The sequence below is a fragment of the Uranotaenia lowii genome, chromosome 3 (genome assembly GCF_029784155.1).
Source record: "Uranotaenia lowii strain MFRU-FL chromosome 3, ASM2978415v1, whole genome shotgun sequence".
NCBI lineage: Eukaryota > Metazoa > Arthropoda > Insecta > Diptera > Culicidae > Uranotaenia > Uranotaenia lowii.
The window spans coordinates 36,177,580-36,196,558 of NC_073693.1; the positions used below are offsets into that span (position 1 = coordinate 36,177,580).

General features: G+C 33.0%; 2 protein-coding genes across 2 annotated transcripts; one reads left to right on the top strand and one right to left on the bottom strand.

Annotated features, from left to right (window-relative positions):
* Nucleotides 1-446: 446 nt before the first annotated feature.
* LOC129756160 (uncharacterized) lies at nucleotides 447-1,085 on the top strand. Its single transcript, XM_055752947.1, has 2 exons — nucleotides 447-583; nucleotides 660-1,085. Exon 2 carries the CDS (start codon nucleotides 692-694, stop codon nucleotides 1,055-1,057), a length of 366 nt encoding a protein of 121 aa, XP_055608922.1. The 5' UTR covers nucleotides 447-583; nucleotides 660-691; the 3' UTR covers nucleotides 1,058-1,085.
* Nucleotides 1,086-9,979: 8,894 nt separating this feature from the next.
* On the bottom strand, nucleotides 9,980-16,532 carry LOC129756159 (uncharacterized). The gene is made up of 2 exons (XM_055752946.1): nucleotides 16,422-16,532; nucleotides 9,980-10,507 (listed from the first exon to the last, which is right to left on the bottom strand). Exon 2 carries the CDS (start codon nucleotides 10,456-10,458, stop codon nucleotides 10,075-10,077), a length of 384 nt encoding a protein of 127 aa, XP_055608921.1. The 5' UTR covers nucleotides 10,459-10,507; nucleotides 16,422-16,532; the 3' UTR covers nucleotides 9,980-10,074.
* Between the last annotated feature and the right edge of the window lie 2,447 nt (nucleotides 16,533-18,979).

Consider the following 18,979-nt stretch of genomic DNA (forward strand, 5'->3'; position numbering starts at 1 on the left):
AGAGCTCAGTCCGTAGCCAAACAGGTTGTAGTTGCTGTACACATCATTCAGGACCGAACTCAAGTGATCGTTCAGGGATGTCAGAGGCCAGGCGGCCACCAAATTTGCAGCAGCTTCATTCAATTTCGACAGGGCCAAGTCGTACCGTTCCTGATCCGATAGACCGGGATTATCTTCCTGGCGAGGCTCAACTTTGGGCACTAAGGCCGTCACCGAAACCGCGACCAGGGCAATCACAATCAGCTGGCAGTAGTGTTTCATTTTGTCCGGAGTTTTGGGGGGAGTACGACTTGCCGTGGCGAAAGACAACAACTAAATACAGTCGGTCAGCGCCGATTCATTAAGTGAACTTCTGATCGGGTGGTGAAATGTTGGAGAACGTAACGCCCCTTTCACTTTAAGCATAATTTTCGCGCCGAGTGGGGAGAGTTTTTCGGAATTTTCGAACATAGTGACACAGTTTGGCTCACACATACACAATCGAATGGGACACTCCCGAAGAGAGATTTCCTTAAAGAAGTTTCAATAGAACTGTCCGGTTGCATAGAATCCTCATTTCCGAATCAGCTGCTGAAGCATCCAGGTACGTCTCGATCTTTCGGATTTCTTCCTTAAAGTAACGCGTCTAATCTATATGCTCATAAACTTCCCTTCATCAGTGCCCTAGACCAGACTTCTTAAGCAACACAAGATGAAAACGATTGCTGCCCTCCTGTCTGTGGCCCTGGTCCTTCTGGCACAATCCTGCCTGGTGACCGCGGAACCGAAAAATTACGAGTTTGCCAACATGCCCACCCTAAACCAAACGCCACCAAAGGAGAAAAAGACGGAAGCCGTAGTTGGAAAGCTGGTGCGGGCCATTTCCGATGCCAAGCAGGCCAGATTAATAGCTGGGCCGCAACCCTTGATCAACATTATAGCCAATTGCGGTGAAGTCATGTCGATGTTGGGTGTGTCGCAACCCAACTGGAACCTCTACGATCAGCTGGATGCGTTCTTCTATGTGGCCGAACTGTTGCCACAGCAATACAATCTGAACTACGTTAAAAGGCACTGAGATGGAAATAAATTGATTGGTAACTGTATTGTTTTGTGTGTATTGTGTTGTACTTTTATCTTGATGACATTTGCATTTTAATAGAAATTTTAAAAAATTTCTTTAAAATGTTAGCATTCTGTTAGTAGACACAAACCTCGACGGAACAGTTTGTGCAATAAATTTTGAAATCGATTTTGCTTATTATTTCGGATAATGGATGAACACAGTGTCCCAAAATTGCACAATGTCGGGTAATCTGGGGTCTAAATCTTCAATTGACAGATTTGAGTGTTAAAAATATAAGCGTATTGGGTCAACTAAAAAAAATCATGCTTGGAAGTTCCGCAAATGCGTGCATTGTCTTGATTCAAATGTAGGCAAAATTCATATTCAGAAGCAATCGACTGATTGAGAAAAAAATGGTGATAAAAAACCATTACAATGCGCTTCAATAAATGAATTCAATAATCGAAAAAAATCCTCTATGTTAAAAAAAATATAAATTTGCGCTTGAACAATCATCGATTTTTTAAAAGAATATGTGTAAATCATACAGCTGGAAGTTCTCTCTGATTCGAATAAAAAATCTTGCATGTAGTTATCTGTGTTTGAATAAAAATCTTGAAAAAAATCAAGTTATTCTATATTACATTAAATAAAACGGTATTATGTTCAAAACAAATAACTTAGCATCCATGGAATAAATGCAATGAGATTAAAAAAATCTTTGATCATGGTTAATATTAGAGTGTCCATTTCCCGGCCATTTTAGCATTCCCGGGAATAGGATCATCAGATTTCCCGACCGGGAAATCCCGGGTAGGACACTCTAGTTAATGTTATATTTAGATAAACTATTTCTTTCAAACATGTTCATCAGACTTTGATGGAAAATAAAGTTCTCATAAAATTATTTAAAAAAACAGTCCTTCATTGCAACTTTAACCTCAAAGAATGTTGCTAGAAAATTCAAATCGAACGCCGTACTAACATTCAATTCTACGAAGAGACTTTTAACTTAATTACAAAAAAAATATGAAGGTGCTAGCACAGAGTTAAGGCCTGTTACATAAAAGGGTCGTGCAACGAAACTTAAGTTTGTATAGAATTCAGCGGATTTTGTTTGGGATGAAAAATAAAAGTGGTTCACCAATTATGGTTTCATCAACCGATTTTTCTTTTCATTGAGTGTTTTAAAGCTTTAACTATGAAAATCTATCTGAAAAACGCATTTCGATAAATTAGAGTTATCATAAAACAGTTATTAAGCTTCAAAACAGGTGTATGAGCGTCGATTAACGATCATTCTTGGTGTTATTGTAATCGACCCATCAAAAGCTAATTTTAAAACTAATTTTTTTTTTTACTATAACCCTTATCGAAATGGAACTTTGGGATAAACAATTTATCATGACAAAAGCTTCGTGAATGACTGTCATGAACAAAAATCAGCTGATAATGACTTCAGCAATTCGTGTAGGTTTTTATGTTTCTTCCAAGCAAAATTTTTCATAATTCCATACAAATTTAGGCTCATTGTGCCAGCTATTTCCGTGTTCCGATCCCCCAAATTTAGCACTGGTCTTCGTGCTTGTCCAAAGATCTCTTTTAGCTTGAAACTTATAAAATTTTCATAAGTCGGCTTATTTAGGTATTCAAGTGTCCATTACTTAACATTAAATATGTAGGTCGAAGGCTTTTGAAATCATCATTTATTTTTCCTTTCCTTTGCAATTAAATATTGAAAAGATTCAGAAACATATTTCAACGCTTTACGAGTAAATATTTCCTAGTATTAGTTTTTTTTCTAAATAATATTCACATGATCGCAGAAATAAATTTTGAATAAAAAAGATGTGCGCAGTGTTGCAAACCTTATATGCTTATTAAAATATATGGGCCTTTTCGGTTCAATGCCTTTATTTTTTTGGGAATTAATGGATCGATTTTATCATCAAATCACATTATTTGTTGAGTTTTTAAGCATTTTTAGAAAACTAAGCATTAATTTTAAGATTATACTGTGATTTATTTCATGAAGCTGATCATAAAATTTCGCGACGTCACAAAGATTTGCAAAACCGTGCTTGAAAAATGACGCAATGAGACGGCACGAAGCTGAATTGCTTTAAAATAAATTTAATTCAACATTTGAAACAATCAACAACAGCGCTTTGTTGGTTGTGATGAATTTTTCATAAAATTTGATCGAATAGAAGAGCAGAAAATTGCAGTTTTTTTTTAAATCTGAAAAGTAGAAAAAGTAACGCGTTGTGATGTCACGATTTCTTTTGCTTATATTTTGATAATCCTTTTTAACGAATAGTCACCGTTGATTACACTAGTTTACAAAATTTTGAAAAAATCGTGAACTTGATTAACTGACCAACATTTTTAATGTAAAATCGGGCGCTGAATTCGAAAATGAAATTCAAAAAAATCTCAGTAGAACCGTTTTTTAGCTATGCTCAAAATATGAAATTTCGAAAAAATTAAAAAAGTTCTTGTACTTAGATTAAAATATCTCGGACGGCATAACAGTAATTTGAAATCACTCTTTTGCATATTGAAGGTGAATAAGTTTTCTATCGATCATCTGAACACCGTTTTTGCGTATGATCAACAGTTTTTTTGATATTAGTGACTTTATGATAGAAAAAATTATAAAAAACGCATTTTTTTAGAGAAAATTTTATTTCAACGAAGGTTTTAGACTCGATGATAGCATTTAAAAAATCTGATTTTCTTTTGCGCTTGAATGTCAGTTTAAAACAAAGATTTCAAGTGGTTATTTATCAAAATCGGTTGAAAATTGAAGAAGTTATGGCTACTTTACGATAACTGAAATTTTTGGAGTTTTTAATAATTTAATGAACCGCAGTACACTTATCATAGTATAGGAAGAATGAAACATGATAAATCTCACTCGCTCCAAGTCAAAATTATTTATTAGCTTACCAGAAGGTCACATGCCAAATTTCAGGAAGATCTGACCATAGGGAGGGGTTGCTTAAGTCTCAAACGTGAATTAAATTTTGAGGTATTTTGCCCGGAAGGAACGAAAAATACTGGTTTTTCATCAATAACTTTTTTCATTCCTAGCTGATTGTTTTTTATGGTTGATTTTCTTAAAGCCTAAATTAAGACAAATATTTCACCCGAAGACTGTAACTCGATTGGATTTGAACCAGAAAAGTTATTGCGGTTCAAAGATTGTATTTTGGTCAAAAATTGTCGTATAAAACGCAATGCGTAAAAAGTACTCATTGCGTGTTGGACAAAATTTGCGGCCTTTGAACCGCAATAACTTTTCTGTTTCAAATCCAATCGAGTTACAGTCTTCGGGTGAAATATTTGTCTTAATTTAGGCTTTAAGAAAATCAACCATAAAAAACAATCAGCTAGGGATGAAAAAAGTTATTGATGAAAAACCAGTATTTTTCGTTCCTTCCGGGCAAAATACCTCAAAATTTAATTCACGTTTGAGACTTAAGCAACCCCTCCCTATGGTCAGCTCTTCCTGAAATTTGGCATGTGACCTTCTGGTAAGCTAATAAATAATTTTGACTTGGAGCGAGTGAGATTTATCATGTTTCATTCTTCCTATACTATGATAAGTGTACTGCGGTTCATTAAATTATTAAAAACTCCAAAAATTTCAGTTATCGTAAAGTAGCCATAACTTCTTCAATTTTCAACCGATTTTGATAAATAACCACTTGAAATCTTTGTTTTAAACTGACATTCAAGCGCAAAAGAAAATCAGATTTTTTAAATGCTATCATCGAGTCTAAAACCTTCGTTGAAATAAAATTTTCTCTAAAAAAATGCGTTTTTTATAATTTTTTCTATCATAAAGTCACTAATATCAAAAAAACTGTTGATCATACGCAAAAACGGTGTTCAGATGATCGATAGAAAACTTATTCACCTTCAATATGCAAAAGAGTGATTTCAAATTACTGTTATGCCGTCCGAGATATTTGAATCTAAGTACAACAACTTTTTTAATTTTCTCGAGATTTCATATTTGGAGCATAGCTCAAAAACGGTTCTACTGAGATTTTTTTGAATTTCATTTTCGGATTCAGCGCTTGATTTCCCATTGGAAATGACCTTCAGTTTACTGAGTTCAAAAATGCTGTAAACTAGTGTTATTATTATATGCTAGTTAATGGCATTGCGGTGAACTTTTACGACGAAAATTCTTGATAGAAGAGTTAAAGATTGAAATTAAATGACGGATAGATAAAGCAGATGCTTAGTAGGAGAAAATGTATAGAAGTTGAAAATGAGCTTAGAGTATATTTCATGGAAAGCTTCAAAGGTGCGCTCTAGATCCTTTGTCTCGCATCAATTATCTATCCGTCATTTAATTTCAATCTTTAATTCTTCTATCAAGAATTTTCGCCGTGAAAGTTCACCACAATGCCATTAACTAGCATATAATATATTTTGATAACTATTTGTTCAATACAAATACATTTGATTTCAAATTGTAGCGAGTTAAATTTTGACCTTAGAAGGTATAATTATTTTCAATGTGCAATTTAAACTATAGAATCTACAAACAATATACCAAAAAATTATTTTGCAAACGTAGTGATGTCACGCTGGATGGGTCATATATGTATATTAATGTGCAGTTTGTGTTATCTTTCGATTCAAATTTGTTTTAAAAAAAATCGGTGAAACGGAAACTGTTTTCAAAGTTCGAAAAAAATGTTCTAATTTCGCTGATGTCTGAAACATGAACCGAAAGACAAAATGGCCAAAAAAAGCTTTTTGAACAAGGATTGTGACAATACCCGTTGAAATAATGAAGTTTCATTATGTCAACTAAACTGTAAATCAATTAGTAAAACAATTAGTAAAAATGATCTGATAAATGATGATAACTATAAATACATGAAAACCAACGGAAACTAACTTAATTTTTTTTTATATTTGAAACATAAACGAGATATTTCAGAAATTCACTGAGGCGTATTTCATCATAAAATGGATAAAATGTGCAGATTTCAAATGCTTGAGTGAATAACGCTAATGTGGTCTAGCGGATAGGCTGGTGCGAGTCTGATTTTGGTATGCCAGGCGTACTGGGTTCGATTCCCGGTATCGGCAAGAAAAACTGTTGGGTTCGAATCCCATAAGCAGCCGATAGGAAAGATATGTTTCCTCATATAACTGACTAAATATTGATAAAGCTTCACAATCATTAAAAACTTAAGAATTCGGTAAAACATCTAAGCTGTGTCCGGGTATCTTTCACTGTAGATATCTGTACAGGAGAAATTTCGCTTGGTTATCGTTTATTCCAGATTTTCTTGATATATCTAGGTTTGCCCATAAATCAAATAAAGAATTCGAGATAAGCCAAATCTGGCCTGAATGTCCAGATATTAATTAAAACTTCCAGGATTTTGACCGGGTTGATTCAGATTATTTTCTGAATCAAATAAAAAACTCCAATTTCTCTTGGATAATTTTTAGATTTTGTGTTTAAGAACAACGTTTCAAAATATTTAAAATTGACATAATTTTTTGTTAAAACCTTGGATATGATTTTCACACTGTAATTCAATGAAACTATAAATTTCTAGTTTTGTGTGTTCTTTTTTTCTCTTGTATGATTTTAAATAATGAATGGGTTTCGATAGGATTTCCCTTTTTTAACAGTTTTTTTTTTCAAATTTTTTCCAGAATTGCCCGACCATGTGGATATGTGTGGTGGAAGGTACATAAAAAGTGCTTTAGAATTAAAATAATCGTTATTTTAAACAACTATTTTGAAAAAAAACTCTTGCTCAAATTTGACCTTCATCTAATTTGATATCGAATAAGCCATTTCAAATGGCTTGGCACTTGATTCGACATTTTTTGCCCCAGATTACACACGAATTCAATCTCTTTGATGGGCGTTAGAAGTGAAAAGTCAGATAATGTCTTTTCAGTTAATTCAGTTCATTCAGATACGTTTTGAAAATCAGAGAAATTCCTTCTTGAAAAAAAAAAAGATTAAATCATCTGGTTTAAAATAATCGACTCAAAAACATGAAGGGCTTTTGTATTTTTTTTATTTAAAAAACTCAACTGAATATTCGACGGAATATTCGGCCGAATAGTTGAAAGGGTCAATATTCGATACATTTCTCGTACCAAGTATACATATTGAACTATTAAGATTTTGCTTAAAGCTGACCGGCCTCCGGAAGAAAAATCTGGTATCTATGAGATATGCTCATGTTTATGCTGCTTATACTTATGATATATTCACAGCCAGATCTTGTCAGCATCCCGGTGAGTAGTAAAAATACATTCACTACTCATCTTAACTAGGCCGGGCCCACTGTGTAGTATTGGACGCAGAAACAACTGGAACACAGGAGGAAGAAACGTTGACAACAGTACCATACGTTTCCATGTCTACTTATAACTAAGGTTTTAACGTTGGAAGCTAAATTTAGATCTGGTATCTATCAGATATCTTGCAAAACCTGCCCGTCAAACAAAAAATGGCCAAATAAAGCGCAAATTTTAAACACGGGTAAAAAAGCCTATAAACGCCATAGACATCAACCGATCCAACAAATCCAGTGCAGCCGCCCATGCGTCAGAATCCAACCATTCCATAGATTGGAAAAATTACCTAAATGTGTTAGAAAAGCGTCGCATTTGAAGCTTAGTTCATTTAGAAATAGGGCTGTTATGAAGGCGTGTATCTTGAAAACCAGCCGTTTGATCGAAACTCTTTTTGAGAAGGAATGAATGGTAATCTTATGATAATTCATGATTCTTTTTCAGTAATGTTATTGATCCATTTTTATCACAAATACTGCATCTAATCTGCATTTTAGATGACTGCATCCTTCTTCTTCAATATTCGCCACTTTTTCTACCGAAACTTCTTATTTGACAGAAACTAGAGATAACTTGGTGGATTAAGTTATTTCGAATTCAGAAAAGACTTGATTATATTTGTGCCACTGAAACACGATTTAAGTGAAATTTCAGCATTCTAAACCAGTCAAGAACATAGTAAAATCATCTTAAAATTTAGTTAAAAGCTAAATCGATTAGATGAGATCGTAAGATACGAAGTTTTCAAACAAGACTACTCTTAGTAAGAACGTCAATTGACGTGCCTTGTATCGTGTGTTATTTGTGTAGGTAGTTTGAAGTTCTTATGTTGGCACAATCCACTAGAATGAGTTTTGCAATTCTGATTAATTTTTTTTTGCGTTTGTGTGCGTGTTTTTTTTACGAACGGTTCCAAAAACGGTCCGCATAAAGTCAAACCATTATAGAACTATTAACGTAAACGTTTAGATGTGAGAAATTCTCAAAACAAAATATTTGGAATGCAGTTCGAAGATCCTAACTTCAATGCATGACTTTTTTTAAGTGTGAAGAGCAATAATTGAGCCAGTAAAATATATAATATTATTTTAATTTTAATAACACATCTGAACAGGTTAGAAGCCATTAATTTCTTTATTATGAGAGATATGGCCCATCAAAGTTGAAACATAATTTTTGAAATCGTTGATTTATTGCGATAAGATTTTGCCAATTTCTTCCAAACATTGTTCATTTGGTGCAGAAAGGTGTTTGTGATTCGTTGAGATGTAACCAATTGTTAAAATGTCTGAATTTGAAGAAATAACAGCGATTTTCAGAATTTACTTTTTTCAAAAAATTGAATAAATTTCATTTGCATAAATACTTTCTTCGATATCTCACACGTGCATGAAGATATCGAGACAAAAAAAATACCATGGGCTAAATTCTTTTAGTCCCTAAAATACTTTTTGAGAATACTCAAAATATTCCAAAATTTTCATGCGTTTCCGAGATATTTGGATTTTTACTAGTGTTGTTTTAAAACAACACTATTCATTAAAGGGTTGGTATGCTTTCCACAATAGGTTTTTGGACCTTGACCGAACGGCTTGTAGGATAATTCTCCCATACTAGTGTTTAAACTGTGTAAACTGTTAACAGTTAACAGTTAATTACCTAACGGCAATTTAAAATTACTATCAATCCGGAATTCATGGTTCAACCAATCAATTTTACAGTTTGAATAATCGTGTGCTAGATATCTTTGCTACACTTCATCAGATCGTTTTACGACTATCATAAAGAACGTTAGGTTACAATCCTGTTTTATGTGGAATTCTTTCGTTAGGTAAATAATTTTCAATTAAATTTCTAACAGTTTCGTCTTTATTTTTACATCAGTTTACGGAAAGCGTCGCGAACTTCGGGCATCATGGTAAGGACATCCTTGATATCCTTTTCATCCAGGGCTCGTTTCACCAAGTTTGAAACCAACGTCTTCGCAGTTCCATTGACAGCTCCAGGTGACAGGGCCAATCTTAAAGCTGGTGCTTCTTCCCAGTCAACCCAGCGCCGATAGTAGACATCCATGCCATTGTGATAGGCCGGGATGTTTTCAATTTTTTTTGCCAGCTGCCTCAACAGAACGTTAGCCTTTCGGTAGACGGAATAGCGCAGCTCAAACCACTTGATGATTGCATCGACTCGTTCCTCAAAGTCTTCCGGAAGATCGGAATATCCGGAGCCAGAGCCATTTGCCAGAGATGCTGATGCCACCACCAGGACCAACACAAACGCTGCCAATTTCATTGCTGTTGCAGGGTTGTAAATTTGATTACTTGAGTGTGGCAATGACAGTTGGCTGAGCGTGAGACGATCTGAACGCTGAGGACGATCTATGGCGACTGACCAAAACGAGAAGGCAACATCGCTATAGATACAATTCGAAATAGGCCGCTCTCCTTCTAGATGGTCCTAAACTTCGAGGGGAGTGGACTTTCACCACCCCGTCAGAATCTCACACATTCAACTATTTGTTACTTTCTTCGAAGGGATTAAATGTCACCATACGACTCAGGGATATTGAACACAACCATACCTTTTTATACATAATATTTATTTATCAACCTTTCTCTTACTTTCACTGGATCTGAAAAAAATAAGAGAAGTAAATAACCAAAATCCAATCCAAATTATGCCGTGTCGTCGATCCGGTTCTTGATGATGTCGTAGTAGGAGAATCTGAACTGTTTGTCGAAGCCAGAAGAGAGGCGCACCTTGTCCAGGAACAGGGACCTGAAGACGGACTTCCGGGGCAGTTCGCTCTCGAGGGCGTGAATAACGATTTCACATAATCGCAGATGGTCCTCGATCGATTGGCCCATTGGCGGAATACTGGCGTACGCACCCCGATATTCAACCGTGGAAAGACTAGGGAAGGCACGTGCCTCCAGAACTGGGCCAGTGGCTGCATCTGTCGGGGATTTGGGGGCCGATTTCGCCGCATTTGCAACCGAAGCCAAAGTAAGGCCCAGCAGGACCATGCAAGTGACTGAGACGGCGGTTGAGGACTTCATGGTTTTGTGATTTTGACTGATTTTCGATTAGGATATTAACTCACGGGGGCTGCGATCGAACAAGAAGAGTGTTGAGCGTTTTGGGAGTGAATGAGATGAGAGTAACTGAGGTTATTCTTTATATATTTTTATGTTGATCAGGGGTCTGGGGTTGATATTAGTTATTGAGTTAAGTATATACAACTTCCTGAAAGTATTCTTTGGGTTTATTTTGCCAGCCTACAGAAGTCGAAAAAAGAGGGAGTTTATATTCAACCGGCTAAATAAAATCTGTAGTATTTTTCTTATTCTAAATTATAGTTTTAATACACAGATTGATGCTTTAAAAAAAATTCCATTGCCAGCTACAGAGACTAGTAAAATTTTAATTCGATAAATGGAAAAAATGTAGTTTTTTAAAGAAAATCATCCCGGAAGCCGAACAAAATAACATTGTGTCAACTTTCCTATTTTGACTTCCAATGAATCCATACACAGTACCGTTCATAAATATAAAGGAAATATTTTGAATGTTGATGCCAACGTAAAATTTGAACTTCTAAAATTGGTGGTTTTTCTTATCAAAGGCTGTTAACACCTTCGTCTGACATCATTTGAGAGTTTTTGGTTAAAAACATTTGAAGACTTTTTAATTTTTTCAGAGATAAATTATATCAAATTCCATTTTTATCAACCCCTCCGCCCCCCTTTAGGAAAATCCTAAAGGGTGGATTAAATAAAATTTGAGATACTTTATTGTATGAAACATTCGGAATTAAGATTGAAAATTCTGAAAGAAGTAAGATGTTACAATTAAATTTTCAAGTTTAACATATCTTCGTGTAAACCAGGAATAAGCAGTCCTCGAGAAGTTCATGTGCGGTCCGCTAAGCATTTTCAAATTTCATTTCTTTTTCGTCGTCGGTCCTCGATAGATTGTAAATTATAATAAAATACTAGTTCATAATAAATCAAAAAAAAAAAAAATATTTGTCTTTTACTTGGTTAAATATGCATTTGACTCCAAATTATTCAAATGGTAAACTTTTTTTCAAGCGTTTTGAGCATAGTGTTGATTTTAAAGCCAAAGCGTTAGATACATTACCAATTTGCAAAAAATATTATTGGTTTTTTTACTCATATTACATTTTTTTCCAATTATTCATGTAACATTTTAAATTTCACAATACATAAAACCGGGGCGGAAGAACAAACAAAAAATTGGAAGAGGAGAGATAATCACAGACATTCCTCAGTACGTTATATTTGCAAAAAAACTAAAACAAAATAACTATTTTCGGTCTCGAATATCAACATGATTGAAATAAGATTGTTATCGACAGGACTCGACATGAGATCTTGAAAAAAAATAATATAGGGAAATATAAAGATAAGCTTTCGATACAATGAAAAACCCTTCCAAAGGTGATGAAATAACTTATCGTTATTTATTCTGCTGCTCAGGTTATTGATGGTAGGTATTCTTATTGAAAACGGCAGATAAGTTTACCAGGGATTCAGGAAATCATGATTGAGAACTGGAACTTTCACGAAATTTGCTTCATTTTTAATTTCGACAGCTTTCCTCAACGTATAATCTATACAAAGTTTAATTAAAAAAACAGGGTTTTCATCGTTTGTAGCGAAAAAAAAATAAGGTCCTTGAGAAAAGTTGAATAAAGGAATTTAAAATCTAGTGCTTTAATGAGAGTGATTTCGAAAATAAAAATTCACAGCGACTCATCACTATGGTAGTATAGCTTCAGAAGACTTTGAAGTTATTTTTTTCTTTTTCTGAAACGGTTCAAATTTGTTACGAAAAAATCAAAAGCTTTGATAAATTTTCATTTTTGATTATCAAAAAAAAAAAAAAAAACAAAAAATTCAAATGATGTTTTATTAAGAACAAATTTTGGCAAAAAAGTTGAAATCAATCAAAAAAATTAATTATTCAAAAATTTCACAAAAAATAACTAAGACTAAGTTATGTACCTACATGATAAATTTAAGCTGGTGTTGTCCATTTTGTGATTAAAAATGGTGTTAAATTTCCCTTCAAACTTTTCTGATAAATATTGTATGAATTCATGTTTTCCTTCCTTTTTTTCGTTTTTTGCCAACATTTTGTTATTGTAAACATTTTTCAATTTTAATAAGTGATATTTTGAGTGCGGCCCACTGGATTGATTTCAAATAAAAATTGGCCTGTTGTTTCAAAAGTGTGTTCACCCCTGGTTTAAACGATGTCAAAATTCAAAGGATTTATAAATGGAATGATATATTTTATCTATGTCATGAAAAAACTGGAATATCATCTGACTTGTTCCTCATAATATCTTATCATTAAATTTTTCCCAGTTACTGAATTTCTAAATTTTGGCAAACGTTTAAGCCTTAAGAGTAAATTTTGTTTGTTTTAAGGTTCATTTATTTGAAACATTTTCACATATATTGTGCTTCAAATCGTAGTGCTTAAAAACCAAAACAAGATAAACTTAATTTATTAATTAGCAAATCTGAATTGAGAAATTTCTTCAAAAACCTCTTGGAAAATTATTTTAGAAAAAAAGTTTCATCATTTCGAGTAAGTCGTTATATTTTTTATTAGTTTCAGTTTAATAAAAAATTTTTGGCCCAAAGTAGTTAGTTTAAAGAGGTCTAGATTTTTTCAAAAAAAAAAAAACTGGTAAAAATTTTTAAATGTGGTATGTTTTTTTTAGCTAGGCACTTCAGTCTGCTTATTCCTTTCTTCCAACGTTTCTTGACTCGTGGTTTGGTTAGTCCCATTTTAAGGAAAAAAAATTGAATGCTTCTATTGAGTGTAATATCTGGCACCATCTTAGATTTTTCTATCCCATAAAATTCATTTTAATACAAACACACAAGTTGATTTCGTGCATTTGGAGCAAAAAGTGAATGTTTTAACAAGGTAATTTGAAAAATGCGATATTGTTGTGTCAGATATTAGACTGAACTTACACTGCCGGCAAAAAGTTTGGGATCACCCACTAAAAAACATGCAAGTTTTGATGACCAATAGCTATTTCGGAGGTATTTTGCCCAAATATAATGCTTTAGTTTTGAACTTTAAACTTAACCTAAAATTTAAACATTTTCAAAAAATCGCACTCAACATTCAAAGCCGATCATCTCAGGATAGGGTGAACCAAATCTCAAAATTTGAGTGGCATTAGAATCCCTATACTTTACTTCTCAAAAAACACAAAAACTTTTGTGAAAAAATTAAAGATTGTACTTTTAATTTATAAAATAGGCACTTGAGTTATCGTTCAAAAGTTTGGGATCACCCTTTTGTATGGTTAGTTTGTGATCCTTCTTATAAAAACATGCAAATATATTTTATTCATATCTTTCTCATCCAACATCGTATTGTAGATTATTATTGAAATTAAAATAGAAAAGTTGAAATTTTGGTCGAGTAATGCTTTATTGTTTGACAGTCCAATTCAAACTTGAAAATTAAGAAAATTAAAAAAAAATGATTTGATTTGAAATTCGTTTATTTGGAAGGGTGCCGTGCGCTATTTTATATAAAATTTTTCGAATTGTTTAATATTCAATTTCGGTTTTAAATGAGAATTACACTTTAAAAAATAAAGAATGAGTTCAAAATCGATTAAACTATGCATTTTATTACAAATGTAGAAAACTTTAAAAAAATTCATGCTTTGAAAATAGTTACAAGAACAGCACTTGTTGATTATTTGTAACTTTAATTTTCTAAAGTCGCCATATAATTAAAAAATGGAAAAAGTCTTTCAAGTAAACAATTTTTCTAACCATCAAATAATGCATGCAATCTTTTCATGCCAAGGTGCAATTATAACTTGGCAAAATCCGGGCATTTGGTTTCAAAATCTAAGACAAAAAATCCGGGCTATATCCGGAAAAATTTGACCAAAACCCAGAATATGTTTAACAAAAAGAAATTTAATCAACATTTATCAACAGATTTTTAATCGAATTTACGGCTTCCAAAAAACCTTCCATGATAATTTGTATTATACAAGCTCAAAAAATTTCGTTTTAGAGGCATAAATAAAAGAAAAATTTCGGAAACAACTTTTTTGTTTGATTTTCCAAGTAAGGTGAAGAAATCTGCTCAAAAGCCGAGCACTCGGAACGGGCAGATCCGTATAAAACCGGGCAATATCATAAAACGGCCTTGAAAGTTGTTCACTTTTTGCGCTATTTTCTGCTGATTTCGGATCGCAGTTTTATTTTCAAAAAATGGGCAGCGTCTTTCATCAATTCCTTATCGTCATATTACATCAAAATATGTATATAGGTTTATTGTATCCAAACCACACAAAAGTTGTTCTGGCATATTTTGAACGTATTTCAACCATTTTTCAAATTTTTTCTTGTATTGCTTGGATGATTCTGTTAAACAATTTTGAAATAAAATGCTCGGATTTTTCCAGGTTTTTATATAAAATAGCCCGAAATCTCCTTTAAATAAACCAGCTGGCAATTTTGTCAAAGCTACAGAAAATAAACTGTATTCTGGACAAACTAAAAATAATCATATGTGATGCTACCTGAAAGGTTTCTATGTTGGTCATATGAGTACAATTGAAAAAGTTAAATCAAACCCATGAACAAATAATCAAATAACATTTTTGACGTTCTTCTTTTAAATTTTGAAGTTTGTTTATAAATTTGTTATTCAGTGAAACCCTACAAAGCGGTTCGAAAAATATTGGCTCAGAGGATATTAGACTTGAATTTTGATTGCGTTTTCCTGGCCGCAAATGTCAACCGTTTTTGATGATATTAGATTCATTGTGTAGATATTTTATTCTTATTTCTTTATTTAAAAAAAAAATTATCGATATGTTCCCCCATGTTATCAAATATTGGTACCGAATAAAAAAGTGAATAAAAAATAATTTTTTTTATGAAATATTTGTATAACTTCAGAAAATTTTGTAAAATTAAGTGTTCTATTGACTTTTAAAATTGGCCAGAATACATCTATCTAACGATGTACAAATATGTTGGGGTCTAATGAAAGTTTTGACCGCTATCTTGAATCCTTCGGTACAAAAAAAAACCAATTTAAAAAAACATTCAATTTTTGCTATGCTTTTCAGTATCTTATTTTTCAATGAACCGAATTTCAAAACTCAAATTTAATATTTTTTTCGGACATTTGATTATTTTTTTGGAGCATTGTTAGTTTCTTGACAAACTCAGTCCTTCAGTTTATTGGAATGATGAAAAGGATGTTTGGAAAGAACGATTCGGGTCGTATTGCCTCAAACAGTTTTGGAAGGTAAAAAAAAAAAAAAATCAACTGTTTCACAGAATTTGTGAATGAATTTTCCGCCCACAATAGATTCGTTAAAATAATAAATTCCGGGTCTCACAAAAACAAGTGTAACGAACTATTAATGCGAATTATAAATTATATTGAAAAGAAAAAAAAATTAAGAAGAGAAAACACCGTGAATTTGTTTATGAAATGAATTTGCGGCTTTATCGGTGAGGGTTAAAGAGTTGAAATGAAAGACGGATAGAAGATCAACAAATTAAAAATAAATTTTATCAGAAAATAGTTATGGAAAGTTAAGGTTTAAAGCTGTGCGCTTTCGTTCCTACTGCTAAAGATTTATGAACGGCACTGTATCTTAAAATCCACTAAGATGATTTATCGGAAGGTGCTTTACTTAAAAAAAAAATCTTCAAAATGATTGCTGATGAGATAGTTCCTGAAGAAAAATACATTAGGCATTTGTCACATTATGGATTTGTTAAGTTGCCATGTTACAATTGGCAAAACAATTATGGGAAAGATTGTCTACGTTTTGATGAGTTAACTTTAAAATTTGAGAGAACATGAATACGGAAATAAAATATGTTAAAACTTTCTATATTCTAAACATTTTCATTGATTAAACTGACCATCACTTGTTTGTTATTGAAGCTGCATAAAAGTTCTAATTGAAAAAAAAACTTACCTAGGACAAACAGGGGTACCTTCTTTAGAACGTCACTTCGAATCGACCGATAGAACTTGTCTGGAGTCGGGAAGGCCGATCGCCGATTTATCCATACCGTAAGACCGAAAGACCCCCAAAATTTCACCACGTGCTTTCCCTCACCAACACAAGTAAGCCGGAGAAGGTATCCCAAAACTTACCCTGTCCAGAGGCTCAAGACTTTCACCTCTCTCAAAACCGACTTACGCCACCGGACCCTGGCTCAGTAAATTTCTGTCCATCGACCGGGACGCGAAACCACGTTGAAATTAGTTGCTTTTCGGTCATCAGCCCATCGAGTTTCGAGAAATCTTTCGGGGGAATTCTTCTAAGATGCTTCACAACTTCTGTCTGAAGGTTGCAGCCCTGTTGGTGCTGCTGGCAATTTCCACGGCCAGTGCTGCCAGCCATCGATACAACGAGGGAGCTGATCCAACCGAAGTGATGCGAGGGGTGGCAGAAAAATTCGAAAAATTTTCCGGCATCTTTTTCCTCAACAGTTACCTGCTCGATATTAAGGACATCATGATGAACTATCAGCCCCGTTATGGACTAACCTATATGCACTACAATGAAGCAATTCCGGATTTGAACCCAAGCGTTCCTTCGGAGGGTTAAATCAGGGATGAATGGCTACGATGGTTTGAATAAATTATTTAAAAAAAACTGTTTCTTATGATTAAATCGACTTTTGAGATATCACCACATCCTTGAATTTCAAAATTGTCATAAGGTTCCATTACAAACAAACAAAAAGACTTAAATTCAAAATAAACAAAAATATAAATCGTACAAATTCATGATGTGAGTTCTATGGAAGATTTGGGGATGAAATTGTTTGTAACGATCTTTCAAAATTTTCAGACTCTCCGCGATTCAGGAGACTTGGAGTGTGATAAGTTTTTTGTATCAATGAAAGCAATATATTTAAGGCTCATTTATGAAAATATTCAACATTTCGTGGAGTAATTATGCCTAATTTTGTTGAAATTCAACATAGATTTTTAGATTTTATATGACAAAATAGGACAGTTCTTTATTATTTTTCATAGGTTTTTGTATGAAAAGTTTTAAATTCATATCTTGACTATGTTGAAAATACGAATTAATCAACCTCAGCTATACTTTACGAAAATATATTCATGGTTTTAAAAATGCATCTGTTCATCTAATTTTAAACTATTATTCCCTAGTATTGTGTATGGAAAAATGTTAAGCTTCGTAAGCAATTTTTCTAAAAATTCTAATCTAAACTTGCTTGGACATTGATATATAACAAAATTAGGACCAGATAGGAAAAAAATGTTCCTTATTTTGGTCATTGGATTTTTTAAGTATTTTCTAAAAAGCACACTTTTTAAATTCCTTATAACTGAAAAATTACGCAAGTTAACAGCGTTTTTGGCGTCCTGAATACAAATAATTCGTAAGGTCTTGTAAATCATCTCTTGTTTTGGTGAAACAAAAATTTTGAAACTTTTTACTATCCCTCATTCAATCAAATATTTAGATCTTGCCATGGAATTTCGATTCCTGAAATAATATAATAATTAGTTATTCAATTTTAAAAATTGGAATAGACAAGATTATAACAACTTTTGACAGGCTTCAGGTAAGTCTTTAAGAATATGATATTAAGGATTTCAAGTCATTTAACAACTTTGGTCAAGACTGCTATATAATTTGACTATTATTTTCAAAATCTTTGAAAATTCTATAGTAAGGATGCCAGATTGTGCGATTTTATCCGAGTTTACCCGAATATTAAATACAAAATTTGGGAACCCGGCCCGTTTGCCCGGATATAATTGAACAGTGCCCGGACTTTGAGAGATTTAATCACATTTTTTTTGAAAATTTAACAAAATAAAATTGTGTTGGTAATATTTTTATGCCTCCAAAACCAAATTTTTTTAAGAAGTTTTGCCAAAGTAATCATGCTTTCATGATTACTTTTGCAAAACTTCTTGAAAAAAATTGGTTTTTTTCTGGAAATCATGAATACGATTAAAAATCTGTCAATAATTATAAAGAAAATATTTTTTTTAAAATTTTTTTAGAGTAATTTCGGGGTTTAGATTGAATTTTCCCGGATATAGCCCGGATTTTGCTCACCAATTTTGAAATGAAATGCCCGGATTTTGCCAGGTTTTGATATAAAATTGCTCGGATTTGTCCGGCCCGAATATGTGCTGAAAAAATTCTGGCAAACTTTTTCTATAGTTCTACGGTTTAACTTATATCTAAAAGTGCACAATTTCAATGATTTTTGTTCTTCTTTCAAAAGTTATCTCAAAAACAAGAGCCGACAGGAAAATGCAATTTGCAAATTTGTAATCTGCGTCCAAAAATTACTTGAAATTAGATCCTCAATTCTGCGCACCTCGAAAAAATTGATTTTGGTTGCCTTGTGTCAGGGAGCCAAATTGAATGTTAAATGAGAGTTCACAAACTCTGTTAAACATTCATACTTTTTGTTGTTATAATAAATGGAAAATAACTTCAGGGACAATCAAGATTACACGGAATGGCTAAAT

What these genes read in the sequence shown, in the direction of transcription:
- LOC129756160 (XM_055752947.1), top strand. Translation starts at nt 692, where the DNA reads ATGAAAACGATTGCTGCCCTCCTGTCTGTGGCCCTGGTCCTTCTGGCA.
- LOC129756159 (XM_055752946.1), bottom strand. Translation starts at nt 10,458, where the DNA reads ATGAAGTCCTCAACCGCCGTCTCAGTCACTTGCATGGTCCTGCTGGGC.